General features: G+C 39.2%; 1 protein-coding gene across 2 annotated transcripts; it reads right to left on the reverse strand.

Moving 5' to 3' along the window:
- Positions 1-8698: 8698 nt before the first annotated feature.
- LOC104229617 (uncharacterized) lies at positions 8699-14790 on the reverse strand. Of its 2 annotated transcripts, XM_009782274.2 has the most exons (4): positions 14634-14790; positions 14318-14357; positions 10366-10452; positions 8699-9944 (listed from the first exon to the last, which is right to left on the reverse strand). In XM_009782274.2, exons 1-4 carry the CDS (start codon positions 14765-14767, stop codon positions 9873-9875), a joined length of 333 nt encoding a protein of 110 aa, XP_009780576.1. In that variant the 5' UTR covers positions 14768-14790; the 3' UTR covers positions 8699-9872. The 2 variants fall into 2 exon arrangements, 1 of the variants encoding a protein (XP_009780576.1); XR_711672.2 differs by lacking the exon at positions 14318-14357 and having other exon boundaries at positions 14634-14746.
- Between the last annotated feature and the right edge of the window lie 280 nt (positions 14791-15070).

Genomic DNA, 15070 nt, shown 5'->3' on the forward strand with positions numbered 1-15070 from the left:
AGCAAAATCCACACTCCCAATGGTGCAAGGAATGGTGAAAGCACCGAATCTTCAAGATTTGGGGCCATTGAATGCACTATAACACTAACCTGGTGAGTCATCTTTATAGTTTCACAGTCCATAGAATGCTTCTTTGTAACCAAATCTTTCATGAATTTTGCATAGCCCGACATTTGTTCAAGTGCCTCCTTTAGAGGCACATTAATAGATAAACTCTTCATCATGCCAATGAACTTTTTAAACTGATTATCAATCTTCTGCTTTGCGAGCCTTTGAGGATAAGGTGGAGGTGGCCTTGGCAGAGGAACCTTGGCTTTTGGCACCACCAGCTCGGGCATGTCAATCACGTGTTCCCTAGACGGGTTCACGACATCATGGGTTTCTACCTTGGCCTCACTAATATCAATCCTTACATCACTGTTCACATTTTCTTCAACCACATCTTCAACAATCAAAGGTACATCAACATCCTGCAACTCAACATCTTCATCCACAACTTGTTTTTGCTTTGAGGCATTCACATCACCACCTCTCCCACTTCTTGTTGTAACCGCCATCACATGATTTTTATTTCCACCCTTCGGGTTCACTATCGTATCACTTGGTAGAGCACCCTTTGGGCGAGTATTCAATGACTGAGAGATTTGGCCTAATTGCACCTCCAAGTTTCAGATAGAGGTGTTGTGAGAAGCCAACTGTGCATCGGAATCCGCATTTCTCTTCATCATATGCTCGAACATCATTTTAATTCTACCCATATCATTACCAGAAGAACAAAGACCCTGAGAAGAGAAAGGGGGTGGATTGGTCGGTTGTTGGTACATTGGGGGCCTTTGAAAGCCTTGCCCCCTGTTACCTTGGTTTCCATTGTTGTTCCACCTGCCTTGATTGTTGTTGTTGCCCCAGTTATTGTTATTTCCATTCCAGTTGCCTTGGTTGTTGTTCTGATTACCCCAATTGTTGTTTTGGTTGTTATTCCAATTGCCACCACTTTGTTGTTGGTTGCCCCAATTTCCTTGGGGTCGCCATTGTTGGTTTGAAGAGTTGTCCATATTGCCTTGATAGTTTTTGACATATTGTACCTCTTCACTTTGGTCATCATAACCATCATTTTGACACCTATCTTATTCATCAACAAATTGCTCAGAATTTCCTTGATTTTGTTGCCTCCTTTGCCTTCTCTTGTTGACAAGCATACTAACACCCTCCATGGCATTCACTTGGTGAGGATTCTGAACTTGTTGCAACTGTGCCTTAGCCAATTGATTCATTGTGGTGGTAAGTTCATCTATCGTTTGCCCGTGATCATGTAATTCCTTGTGCAAATGGATAACCGTAGGGTCACCTTGAGGCACATTTGCTCTACTCTACCATGCTGAAGATGTGTCTGCCATTTCATCAAGTACATCACATGCCTCCTCATAAGAAAGTTTCATAAAATTGCCCCCGGCCAATTGGTTAACAATGCATTGATTTGTAGTATTTATGCCTCGGTAGAAAGTTTGTTGGATCATGGCCTCGGTCATATCATTATTTGGGCACTCCTTCACCATCGTTCTATATCGCTCCCAAATCTTATACAAAAGTTCTGTCGGCTCTTGCTTGAAGGCTAATATTTCATCTCGAAGTGCCGCCATATGACTAGGAGAGAAGAATTTGGCAATAAACTTATCCGCCAACTCATCCCAAGTTGTGATGGAATGGTTGGGGAGTCTCTCGAGCCAATTCAATGCCTTTCCCCGAAGTGAGAACGGGAAAAGTCTCAATCTCAACGCATCCTCGGACACATTCGTCTGTTTGCTCCCCCAGCATGTATCTACGAACCCCTTGAGATGTTTGTAGGCATTTGATTTGCAGCGCCCTTGAAGTACCCATGCTGCTCAAGTAAGGTCAACATCACATTGGTTATCTGAAAGTTGCCCGCCCAGATTCGGGGTGGGACAATAGCACTTGCGTAGCCCTGGTTTGGTAGTACTCTGGGAGCCACTCTTAGGGGAACCGTGGGAGGGTCTGGAATATTATCATTTGGAATAGCATTTGCATTCCGGCCTCTCCGTTGACCTTGAGAAGCAAGAGGCACCTCATCTTGTTCAAGATCATCTACCTCCTCCCCCGTTATCATGTTTCCAAGAGGATCATTAGCGTTGTTTAAAGCCATGTTGGTACATGAGTAATGACACAAACAAGTAAGTAACAAGGAAGGAAAGAAGAACAATACACAAAACTAACTAAATAGATAGTCAAAACCGTTAGCTCCCCGGCAACGACGCTAAAAGTGATCGCTTCAAACTCCACACTACTAAAATGTAGGAAGAAAGGGTCGCAATAGCTTTTACCCGATATGAGGGTCAGGATCGATTTCCACAGGGAGCTAGGAATGAAGTCGAGTATCTATCTAGACTAGAAGTGTGTATTTGTTCCAAATGTCACTTCCATACATTTTTGGATTTTTAGATTATAAACTACTATTACCAAGTTATTAATTGAAACTAGATTATGCTACGAGATAATTGTTAAGTTGTATCTAATGGGAAGAAGGGCACTAGGGTCGTGAAATTACCTAGGTGGCTAATTGACTGGTAGAAGTTACTAAAGTATGATTGACATAATTGGGGCTTATGTTATAACCGTTGCACAATTTTACCCATTCTCACACCTCTAGGTAGAGAGAGTGATTTTGCCCAATTGACTCTCTCGAGACCAAACGGGTAGGCAAATTAGCTCAAACAACTAGGGTTCAAGTGGGGTAGTTACTCTCTCGAGGTTTAACCCTTTAATTTGGACTATCAATTATCTTAAGTCCATCCCAATTCCTTGTTGGGTCAATTTTGGAGACTTGAGCTCTCTTTCTCAAGAAGAGCCAAGTCAACTTAGCGCAAAGCAGCGTTTGCAACCACCAATTCATAGATTAAACCATAAAATTGACCCAAATAACAAACATCCATAGTCAATCTAACAATAGATGGCAATACCCATCAATTACCCACACTAGGGTTGAACCACAACCCTAGCTAATGAGTTTAGCTACTCATGCTTGGAGAAGATAATAGAGAAATAGATGAAGAACAAGGCATACTAATTAAATGCTAAATGAAAATACAAGAATCTATCGTTAACTTGTAGCTAAGATGCCAAAAATGGCTACAGATGAAGTTCCCACGAGCGCATCTAAGTTCTGGATATATCTAATGACCTAAAAATGATAAATTGTTCTATTTATACTAGGCTGGAAAAACTAGACAAAAATACCCCTGCGGGGCCAGTGCGGGCCGCGTAAAATGGACTGCGACCGCGCTAAGCTCTTGGACTTTAATTCTAGGTTCTCTGAGTTGGTCTCCACGGATCGCGTAAAATGGACCGCGACCGCTGAAGCAGCTGTCGCAGTCCGCACAACAATGACCACGGACCGCGTTAGCATTTTCCATCTCTCTGAATATCTCTTTCGCGGACCGCACAAGAAGGCATTGCAGCCGTAGAACCTTCACCGCGGATCACGCACTGTGGACTGCGTCTGTGTTGCCTGAGGCCTAGTTTTTGTCATCTCTCTGAATACCTCTTCCGCAGACCGCACAAAAAGGTAGTGCGGCCGCGATACTTTCACCGCGGGCCGCGCAGTGTGGACTGTGACCGCGTTGCTTGAAGCCTGATCTTGCCATCTCTCTGAATCACCTAGTGCAGCCGCATTCCATTTTGTGCGGTCCGCACTAGGCTTGTTTGCCCTCAGTTTACTTTGTCTTTGATACTTGAGTAGGTTTCACTCCGTTTGAGCCGATCTTTGACATTTCGTCACTTTATCGATCAAACTTGCAATGAAGCACAACTTATGAGCTTTTTGGGACTATTTTGTAACGATTTATAATCAAAGCATAAGCAAGAAGGAGCATAAAACTCGTTAAAATATCTACTTATCAGCTCACAGCTCCCGGTACTCTATTTATCCGGGCGCCACGAAGATGTATCAGGATTTGCGGTAGCATTATTGGTGGCGTAGAATGAAGAAGGATATTGTTGCATATGTGGCTCGGTGTTTAAATTGCCAGCAGGTTAAGTATGAGCATTAGAGGCATGGTGGTTTATTTTAGAGGATTGAGCTTCCCGAGTGGAAGTGGGAGCGGATCACTATGGACTTTGTTGTTGAACTCCTGCAGACTCGGAGGAAGTTCGACGCAGTATGGGTCATTGTTGATAGGCTGACCAAGTCACCGCATTTCATTCTTGTGGCAGTCTCCTATTCATCCGAGAGGTTAGCTGAGATCTATATCCGAAAGATTGTTCGTCTTCATGGTGTGCCTGTGTCTATCATTTCGGATCAAGGTACGTAGTTTACCTCACGTTTCTGGAGAGCAGTTCAGCGAGAGTTGGGCACTCAAGTTGAGTTGAGTACAACATTTCATCCTCAGACGGACGGGCAGTCCGAGCGGACTATTCAGATCTTGGAGGATATGCTCTGAGCTTGTGTCATTGACTTTGAGGGTTCATGGGATCAGTTCTTGCCTTTAGCAGAGTTTGCCTACAACAACAACTACCAGTCGAGTATCCAGATGGCTCCTTATGAGGCTTTATATGGTAGGCGGTGTCGATCTCCGGTTGGATAGTTTGAGCCGGGAGAGGCTCGGTTGTTGGGTACGGATCTGGTTCAGGAGGCCTTAGACAAGGTCAGGATTATTCAGGATAGGCTTCGTACAGCTCAGTCCAGGCAAAAGAGTTATGCAGACCGCAAGGTTCGAGATATAGATTTTATGGTTGGTGCGCGGGTATTGCTCCGAGTGTCGCCTATGAAGGGCGTGATGAGATTTGGTAAGAAGGGCAAGCTTAGCCCTAGGTTCATTGGCCCGTTTGAGATTCTTGATCGAGTGGGAGAGGTGGCTTATAGACTTGCTTTGCCGCCGAGCTTATCAGCCGTGCATCCAGTGTTTCATGTGTCCATGCTTCGGAAGTATCACGGCGATCCATCCCACGTGTTAGATTTCAGCACTGTCTAGTTGGACAAGGACTTATCTTATGAGGAGGAGTCGGTGGCTATTCTAGATCGGCAGGTTCGTCAGCTGAGATCGAAGAGTTTTCCTTCTGTTCGTGTTTAGTAGAGAGGTCAGCCTCCTGAGGCATCGACCTGGGAGTCCGAGTCCAATATGCGGAGCTGTTATCCCCATCTTTTCCCTGACTCAGGTACTTCCTTCTTCTGTCCGTTCGAGGACGAACAATTATTTTAGAGGTGGAGAATGTGAAGACCCAAAAGATCATCACTTGTGTTGCAATGAAATTCTACGTTGCGAGACCTTAAAAAGCTCCCTTAGCACCACCTCGATTTGCGTGTGCAGTCCGGGTGCGTAGCCGAAAAGCTTAAATGTGAAAATCTGTGAAAAATAATAAGCTTTGACTGTAAAATGAATAAATTTGACTTCGGTCAACGTTTTGGATAAACGGACCCGGACCCGTGATTTGACGGTCCCGGTGGGTCCGTAGGAAAATATGGGACTTGGGCATATGCCTGGAATCGGATTCCGAGGACCTAAGCCCGAGAAATGAATTTTTTAAAGAAAATTATTTTCTGAAATTGTTTAAAGAAATTTGAAATGAAATTTGCTTAGAACATGATGGTACCGGGCCCGTATTTTGGTTTCGACGTCTGGTACATGTCTTATATATGATTTAAGATGTTTCTGTGGAATTTGGTGAAAAATGGATGTCATTTGACATGATTCGGACTTAAATTGCAAATTGATGTTTAAAGAAGTTTTGAGAAATTTCATTGATCTCGAGGTTTAATTTGATGTTCATGATGTTATTTTGGTGATTTGATTACACAAATAAGTCCGTAGGATGTTTTTGAGGTTTTGTGTGCACTTGGTTTGGAGTTCCGAGGGCTCGGGTGAGTTTTGGGTAGGTTTCGGGATGTTTTAGACTTAAAACCAAAAGTTGCAGGTCTTTGAACCCGCCAGTGTGCGACCGCGGAAGGGGACTAATGCGGTCCGCAGTCGGTTTCGTGCGGTGCGCGGTGGAGGCCTGTGCGACCGCAGTCCATTTCGTGCGGTCCGCACAGGGCACTGGACCGTGCTATCCTCAGGAAGGCCTGTGTGGTCCGCACAGGGGGTCTGAGAGGGTTATAAATAGACGCGATTTTCAGTTATTTTTCATTTTTCAAAATCCCAAAAACATAAGAGACAATTTTTCAAACAACCCTTCTTCTCCAAAATGTGGGTAAGTAATTTCTAACTCATTTTCTTTACTCTTTAATATCTTTTAACATGATTTCAACTCAAAGTAAATGATTTTCATAGGGAAAATTGGGTGTTTTGGGTAGAACACAGTTTTTTTCAAAAATTGGGGATTTGGAGATTTCAAAACAAATTACATATTTGAGCTCGTAGGGAAATAGATAATCGGGTTTTGGTTCGAACCTCGGGTTTTGACCACGTGGGCCCGGGGGCGATTTTGACTTTTTGGGTAAAACTTTGGAAAACTCATTTTCATACATTCAAATTGATTCATTTAGCGTTTATTGATGTAATTAAGTAACTTGTGGCTAGATACGAGCGAATTGGTGGAGGAATCAAGGGGTAAAGCTATAATTGAAACTTGAGTTGTGTTCGAGGCATCGAGGTAAGTGTTTGGTCTAACCTTAGCTTGAGGGATTAGGAGTTGTGTCTTATTTGCTACATGTTAATTGTGGAGTACGACGTATAGGCATGGTGACGAGTATCTATACGTTGGTGTCAAGCATTCCCGTGACTCTTGTATTATAGTTGTTATGACTCCGTTGTGATTTATTGCGCTTCATATGTTATTATCACCATTGTTCCCTTGCTAGGATGTTTGTTTGATATTAATGATCCCTTGCCGGGATGTTTGTTTTGATAGTATTGTTCCTTTGTCGGGATGTTGATGAAATATCATTGTTCCCTTGCCGGGAAGTTGTTATATTGCTTTTGTTCCCTTGCCGGGATTCCTTGTGATTATTATTGACTTGTAATTGGGAGCGGGTGGTACGCCTACCACAAGATATGATGAAATGGGAGCGAGTGATACGCCTACCACAAGATATGATGAAATGGGAGCGGGTGGTACGCCTACCACAAGATATAATGAAATGGGAGCGGGTGGTACGCCTACCACAAGATACAATGAAATGGGAGCGGGTGGCATGCCTGCCACGAGATATAGGAATCAGAATCGGGTTGCACGCCTGCAACAATATGTGTAAAGAAAGTGAAATCTGTCTTTGTTTTTCCTCATTCTTGTTAATGGTTGATTTTGATTCCTTTATAATTCTCTTGATATTCTGTTTTACCTGTTATTCCCCGAAGCATGTTTCCCCTTCCCAACTTTAATTTGTTTGTTCCAGTTTATTTTTCTATATATATATATATATATAATTGCACAGGTTTATTTGGAGTCTGGTCTTAGCCTCGTCACTACCTCGCCGGGGTTAGGCCAGGCACTTACCAGCACATGGGATCGGTTGTGTTGATGCTACACTCTGCACTTATGTGCAGATACCGGAGAAACACTGGGTCACCAGCAGTAGCTTGGGAGCGAGCCTTCAGTCCATCGAGATTTTGAGGTAGTCCTGCAGGCGTTTGCAGGCCCCGCGTCTCTTCTATCTGTTATTTGTTCTGTTATCATTGTATCCGAGACAGACAGTGTTCCTTCTTTCAAACGTTTGTATATAGTAATCATAGATAGTCCGTGAATGTTGTGACACCAGTTTCAAGGTAGAGACATATGTTGATTTCTGAATTATTTTGGTTTATTTTGTTTAAGTTTTCCGCTCAATCTCATATTCCGCCATTATTTAAATGTTTATCACCTGTTAAAGCAGGTTGTTAAAAGGATTAAAACAAAGAAGTAAAGAATTTTCTAAATTTCGTGGCTTGCCTAGCTTCTACGAGTAGGCGCCATCACGATTCCCGAGGGTGGAAAATCCAGGTCGTGACAACTAATGTCCAAATTAATAATCTTACGATCAAGAACAATATTTAGATTAAATTATAAGAAACTTTACTCTCATTATCATGATCTCCATCACAATGTCAAGTCTCAAAATTTAATCAAGGACCTTATCAAGTTAATCAAACAATTAATTATAACTATGATAAAAGAATATCAGATGCCATATATTTTTATATCAAATAATATTCACAAAAATATGTTCAAATCATCAAATATAAAATTAGAAATATTCACAAAAATATGTTCAAATCATCAAATATAAAATTGGATCTAGGGCATATCTACTATATCCGTAACACCCAAACTAGAAAGTAAAGCTAATATATTAAACAGGCACGACATCCTTTAATACAGGTTATTATCCCAACGCCCATGTCCTGTATTGTCAAACTCTTCGGCATTATTTCTATCGACCTTAACAGCTTCTTTGGATGGTAGTTACCTGTTATATTGTTACTTTAAATATAATATTTGTTGTAATTGTTATCTAAATTTTGTTATATCGTATCATTAGATCCGTTGTTAATGACGAAATATGTCACTTCATGTAATGACCAATTTGGTGTGATTGCATCGTTACATTGTCTTTTTCTCTATCTCACCATTTATTATTATTAAATAGTTTTATTTTATCATTTACCTTACCTTTTTATATAATAACTTTATCCCATATCATAATTTTTCTTTATAATATTGCAAGTTTAATCTTCATATTGCCGGTGCGTGATATCATGAAACGACGTCAAACGACACAATCCATCCAAACATTGCATTCATCAAACAATAGAATACAATACGATACATTGTGAAACGATACTCTTCTTCTTAAATTGTGACATCCTAGTCAACTTGCATACCAAACATTCCACCTACACAACAAGTAGCTCTACCCATCAAGATTTGAATAGATTTGAACCTCTTATCCTACTTCGAAAAGCAAAAAATAAAACAAAACACCACGCATTTATCGCTCTAATGCTTATACACGTTGCACAATACCTGAAAGTTCTTCAGCATTTCAAGTAGTACCTAATTTAACTGAAGAAACCAGTCAACCAGATACATAAACTATAAAGTAAGAAAATAAAATTTTACTAATACATGGCTGTCAAGTTTATATCAGGGAGGGAATACCCAGACGCCCAGCATTATACTGTAAATGGAACTACGCCTCTTCACAAGGGTGATTAGAGTGCATAAAAACCCTTGCTATATCTACCCCTGCGTGGGTCATTCCTCAAGCTGCTTCTCCCTTTCTCCTCTCACGTTTCATCATGGACTCAATCGAACAGCTAAAACTTACAAGAGATGAAATCTTACACCAATGACAAATTACCAAGAGGCATTCTTTTACTCTTAATTTTCTAACCACAATTCAAAGTTCCTCCACCAATACCAGCGGACATATCGCTTCATCACACTCGCAAGGTTTTAGCGCCATAAGCACATGAAACAATAATGAAGTGTGGGTTTGAGCCTAAAGAAAACCAGAGCTAAGGTAAATTACACAAATCATTAATTAAAATGCTTCTACTTAAAGTGAAGTAGAGCGTCCACCAGCCAAAATTGAAAATAGATACATATGGAAACTTTTACTGGAAAAATCTGGTGACTGGAGTAATGCTCTTCTGCTAAACATACTCCTTCAAAGACCAGGAGAATCTCTACTAGAAGCAGAGCAAAAATAATACTCCAATTTACTAATTTGGACCCTGTGCTTTACCCTGGCAACTTGTTTCTGAGGACTCTTTGGCACTATGAACATGGAAGATGAAAACTCCAAGTCTTTTGCATCTCTCATACATAAGTAAACATACCTCTGGCGAAAATATAGATAAAGAGAAGAATTCAAGTGCAATGCGCTTCAGACAAAACTGCAACATGTCGTCCCATGATGAATGCTCCGTGAACCAAGAATTTGCCTAGCCTCTGATATTTTGCTTGCTTATTGATATTGTGTATTGCTTCATGGGCGGCACTGATTCTTGAGGCATCTGCCATTAACCAAACACGTTTTAGATTGTAAATTAAACAAGGCAATCAATAAAGAGGCAAAGCTTCGAGCATATTTAATCATCGGGGTAATTGAGTCATCAAGCAAAAATACAATCTACTTAATGGTACTGTAATTCGAAGGTCCAAAAACTTGTTCCTGCAGCTGTGCACCATTAGATGGCAGATGATTTCCATTTGCACTTGCTTTCACTGCAGGAACACCTAGCTGGGGTTGTCAACAAATAGTACCCTACTGGTTTTGCTCAAGTATGAATTAGTAAAGCCCAATAAATTTTTTCATTAAAAAAAAAAACCATTTTTTTTTCCTTTCCTTCTTTTTGGGTATAAAATGCTAATGTAAACTATTGTAAAATTAAGAATCAATTCAACAAATCGGACATATTGTCCATGAAAACTTACTTGCAAGTCCTGATGACATGCCCAAGCAAAGGCCCTTACCACTATTCCAGAACCCATAACAATCACATCTGCAAGAATTCTCACACCCTGCAATTAAGAAGACAGAACAGATGTCAAGCAACCAACAGACTTATGTGAAACATGAGTGTTCTCCCAGATAAACTTAGTTCCGCATAGCAAAGAAACTACATAAGAAAAGTCTAACTGATACCAAAAATTGAAAGTAATATTCCTCCTAAACAATAACACAACTTCTGTTCCAATAGTATAATGAACCTAATAAGTTGTTCATTTTTTCCCCTTTTTGGTTGGTAGTTCTTCTACTTATTTTTCCTCCTTTTTTTGGCAATAGAGGCTCAGTTCAAAACAGGACTCTATCCTCCCAAGAACCTCTGCGAAATGAGTATCAGTAAGCGCATTATTCTTTTTTAACCATCCAAATAGCAGTATTGCCAAACCAAGATATCATATGGTAGCATTTAACTACATTAAGATTACCAAGATCGGTGCCTAGGGGAAGCAAATACAAAAGAATAGGTTGCAAGGCTATGGAAGTCAAAACTGTTTGAAGCCAGCAGGATACCGAACTAGTTAAATATATTCTTTAAATCTCTCTAAAAATAAAATAACAAACTCAGGCGAGAGCAATTCAAATGAGGCTTTTTCAGTATTGCAAAATCATTCAGAGGTTTTCATACATTACTCAACCAGCTACCATGGCACACTCATCATTTTTGTGACAGTTTTTAACAATTTTCTGCTTATTAATTGTTGTAGACCTAAAAATTAATAAAAAAGAGTGTCCTTTCTCTAACAAGTTTAAACTTGTAAACTAGCCGGCCACACAATTCAGTTAACTTTGTAGATTAGATAGTTCATACACTTCAATATTATATTAGCACATATCAAGCATATCAGAATAGACTGAAGTTCCATGTTCGAGCCTCACCATCACCGATCAAGAAAAACACAGAGAGGGAGTGTTGCAAACCCAAAACTATTAAATCGAAGCTTTTACACGATACAATACACACACTTCAACAGTAACAATCCTATAGATTGCTACAATTTTAAGTGAATTTATGTCAATACAATTTTTGTCTCTTGGAGATAATGGGACAAAAAGTGGGAGATGTAGATACTGTGGAGGCCGGGGCCTTATTAGTAGTATAAATTAAATGAATTTGCTTATTTTCTTTATGACCAAGAAAGATGAGAACAAAAAGAAACACCTCTATGTGTTCATTTCAGGCGCTGAACATTTGGCATAAATTTGCATTACACCACTTGCCTGAAAAACTGATGCAGTTCAACTTATATGATAGTTTACCTATTGCTAAAAAAATTAATCATATGGGACAAGTCTCCACATTTTAGTGGCGCACAGTTCGAAATCCCTGCGGCTAGTGGATAGTGGGCCTGACCCTATACCCATCTTCACCTAAATACCAAACCTTTATCTACGTAAGGGTTTGATTTACTAATTCTTATTCATATTTGCAATTTATCTAAGATCTTTCACTTATATGAACTGTATCCCTTACTTGAAGCCATCCAATGTTAACATTTTCTTTTTCCTTAAGATTGAATAGGTTGATTACATAATCAACAAATTAAATATAGGAATTTTAAGAATGAGAAGAAAGGCAAACGGAAAACAATAATCTCAAAAGGAAAAAAAGACATCATTTCCATTGCCAGAAAAGGGTCCATTCCATTCCATTTCAAAAAGACATCATTTGGTGGTTTAATAGCAGGTTCTGCATCAGTTGGCTCAAATTAGGTATTTTTCCAGGAGAAGATTGAAATGATTACTCTAAGCCAATCAAAGATTAGGTACATGAATCCTTACGAGAAAATGGGAGGAAAAAGAAAAATGGAACATCAGCAACATCAAGCCAACCAAAATCGTCCACCTATACACTAAACCATCTGATAAGATAAATGGAAAGACTAGTCTCGCATGGGTCACAAAAATAAATTGAACTAGCCACATATGAGTAATACAAATTCATAGCTACACATGTTCTGAATCTCCTCAGTCCTCACAAGCATGCAAATGCATTAAGGGGACAACAACTACTTATGTTTAGCGGCATAGTAATGCAACAACCAAATACAGTTTCGCATTCCGACAAAAAGAGTCACGAGAAATGCAACAAGTTTACTTTAACAGCAGATTAAGGCTCGCACGTGTCAAAAATCAACACAAACATGATAGCAATACACGTCATTTACAGCGCATCCTGACAGCTTTCCGTTAATATCTGAGCTTTTTGAGTAATTTGTTAAAGTTAACAAGGGTGATTTAGTAAAACTGACAAAACTGTTAGAGCCTATAAAATCTCGCTTCCAATTGGCAAACCCTCACAGCCGTTCCTGCCCTATCGCTTTCCCTACACATTGGTCTCTCCGCCTACTTTTCTCCTCTTTCATCTAATTCACGGCTGCAACTGAGTCCTCAGGTGACTTTTTCCTTCCCTCTGATGCATCCTTGCTAATCTCAATTATTCTCATATAAAGAGTTAATCTTTTGTCCTGCCGCCATTGGTCTTTCCTTTATTTTTTGACAACTGACTATGTATGTATCAAGCATTTAAGAATGTCAATCTGATATCTAATCTTTGTTTTCATTATTTTCCATTTTAAAATTTGAAGTCAAAAATTTCCACTAATAAGCCCCAGATTTAAGCATGTATATCTCAATTCTAATCTTTGTTTTCAGGATTTTCCCTTTCGGGCTGCAAAGCTAAAGATATACACAACAACTTCAAGGAGTAGCGCCATTAAAGGTCAGCGTTCTTTATATCTGTCTCTTCTTTGTTCTGGGATAGTAATCACAATTCCTTTAACGCTCTCTCTATAAAATTATGTATATGTGAAGACTCTGTTGAAGGATGTTGCTGGTTTTATGTGTGTTTGTCAGGGGTTCTCTTGTTTTGATAATAGACCATATAACAAAATGAATTGCCGGCCTTAGATAACACTTGGCTCTTTTACCTTGGACTGTCCAACATTGTCCCTCTGTTGCCTCAATCTCAAACTGACAGATCTCTCATCTCATACAGATGTGAGAAGTCTAAACCCAAAAAGAGGGAAATTTAATTTAATAGGAGAATCAAGAACAGGAGCACACACATTATTAGTACACACATAATTAGTAATGAAGTGCCTTTTTATGTACAGACATAATAACCGTCTGCATATAAATGTTTAACAGACAATAAAATTCAAATTTTATCTCTGAAAAGGAGTGTCTAGACTTTCAAATGAGCATTCCTTAGTAGGAAGTTGCTCACTCAGCACATGTATATGGAAAATAAGAAAAAATAATCAATAACTTGAAGTAATTCATCTTTTTCTTCGGTAAGTAATTAGTATCCGTTTATATCAAGAGAATTTACTAAGCCAGACCCAAAAAATCTACAAGTTGAACACGTCGTCCTTAGCGCTCCAAAATCCACAAAAAGCCAAATAGATCATGGAATGTGCCATGAATCAAAAGAAAATATCAGTAAGAACTATTTCTGAATCACATATACCAGTAGCGAATCTGGTCAGGTGGCAGAGATATACCTACAAATCAAGTCACTTATGACACGATAAGCATGTTGATAAATTTCGTGCAAAGAACAAAATATAGCACGCGAACGTGGAAAGATAAATGTAAATGCATTTCAATACATAGCAGAGAATATTATTTTTACTTTTCCAATTAGAGTGAAGATCATAATTACACAATATATGTATTCCTCACCTAAAGAACAAATCATAACTATATTATAGAGTGCAAATAAAAAAAAATCACTACCATAAAAAGACTCCTCACTAAAAAATTTATGTAGTTAAGTTTCCAACCATATATAGGAGTAGGTTCTCAGCATGTGCTCATATGTTTCTTAAAGAGGTTAGCTTATGCCTATGTTACTGTATATCTATGCAAGGTACTTACCAATTCAAATATCCTATTAAATACAGCTACAAGAAGGTCCCTGTAAAGCAAAATACTAAAATTACAATTAGGCAGGAGAGTGAATTTCAATGTATTCAAGAAAACACAGAGCACTTCGTCTGAGGATTTTCACCGAATAGAAAAAGACATAAAAGGATTCATCAAATAACCAAAAGGAGGTGCAGATTAACAAAATATGTCTTAGTTTGAACAGAATCAAAAGGATTAATTAACAATTTCACCTCATTAAACTACAAAACTTTTAGGTTGTTGCAAGAAATTAGAATCAGATAATGAGAAAGAGGGGAGAAAAAACCTGGCTACGGCGAGGGTGAGACAAGTAAGAAGCAAATACTTGGGAAACAAGCAACCCATGAAAGAGAGTGTAGAATTTTGTTCGACCAATTTACTCAGTATTCCGAGTTCAAAGACGGTTATTTTACAACCCATTTCTTAAACTGGGCCCATTTCTTCGACGGGTTTAGACTGAAGACCCGAACAAATTACTTCAACTGGCTATTTCCGCAAAATCACTTCGAAGGTCTGTATTTAAAGGTTAGCCACGATTTTAATTTTTTGCAAACCTAACATCCTATTCACTCTCTTAACAAACCAGGCATCAGTGATCAGACCAATATTTTTTTCAATGGCATAGCCCCTTTTTTGTCTATTACAAAGTTAATCATTAGTTTAATAGAATTGCAAATATAACAACCTTTTGTTTTAGTTGGCCGATTACGACCTCTTTCTACT

This window comes from Nicotiana sylvestris, chromosome 3 (genome assembly GCF_000393655.2).
Source record: "Nicotiana sylvestris chromosome 3, ASM39365v2, whole genome shotgun sequence".
Lineage (NCBI taxonomy): Eukaryota > Viridiplantae > Streptophyta > Magnoliopsida > Solanales > Solanaceae > Nicotiana > Nicotiana sylvestris.

Bases quoted from the DNA above. Each gene is read 5' to 3' on its own strand.
- LOC104229617 (XM_009782274.2), bottom strand. From the start codon at position 14,767: ATGGGTTGTAAAATAACCGTCTTTGAACTCGGAATACTGAGTAAATTG. The intron at 10,453-14,317 runs GTAAGTACCTTG...TCTTAATTGCAG, and splicing joins TTAATAGGATATTTGAATTG to GGTGTGAGAATTCTTGCAGA. The intron at 9,945-10,365 runs GTAAGTTTTCAT...GGTTAATGGCAG, and splicing joins CATGTCATCAGGACTTGCAA to ATGCCTCAAGAATCAGTGCC.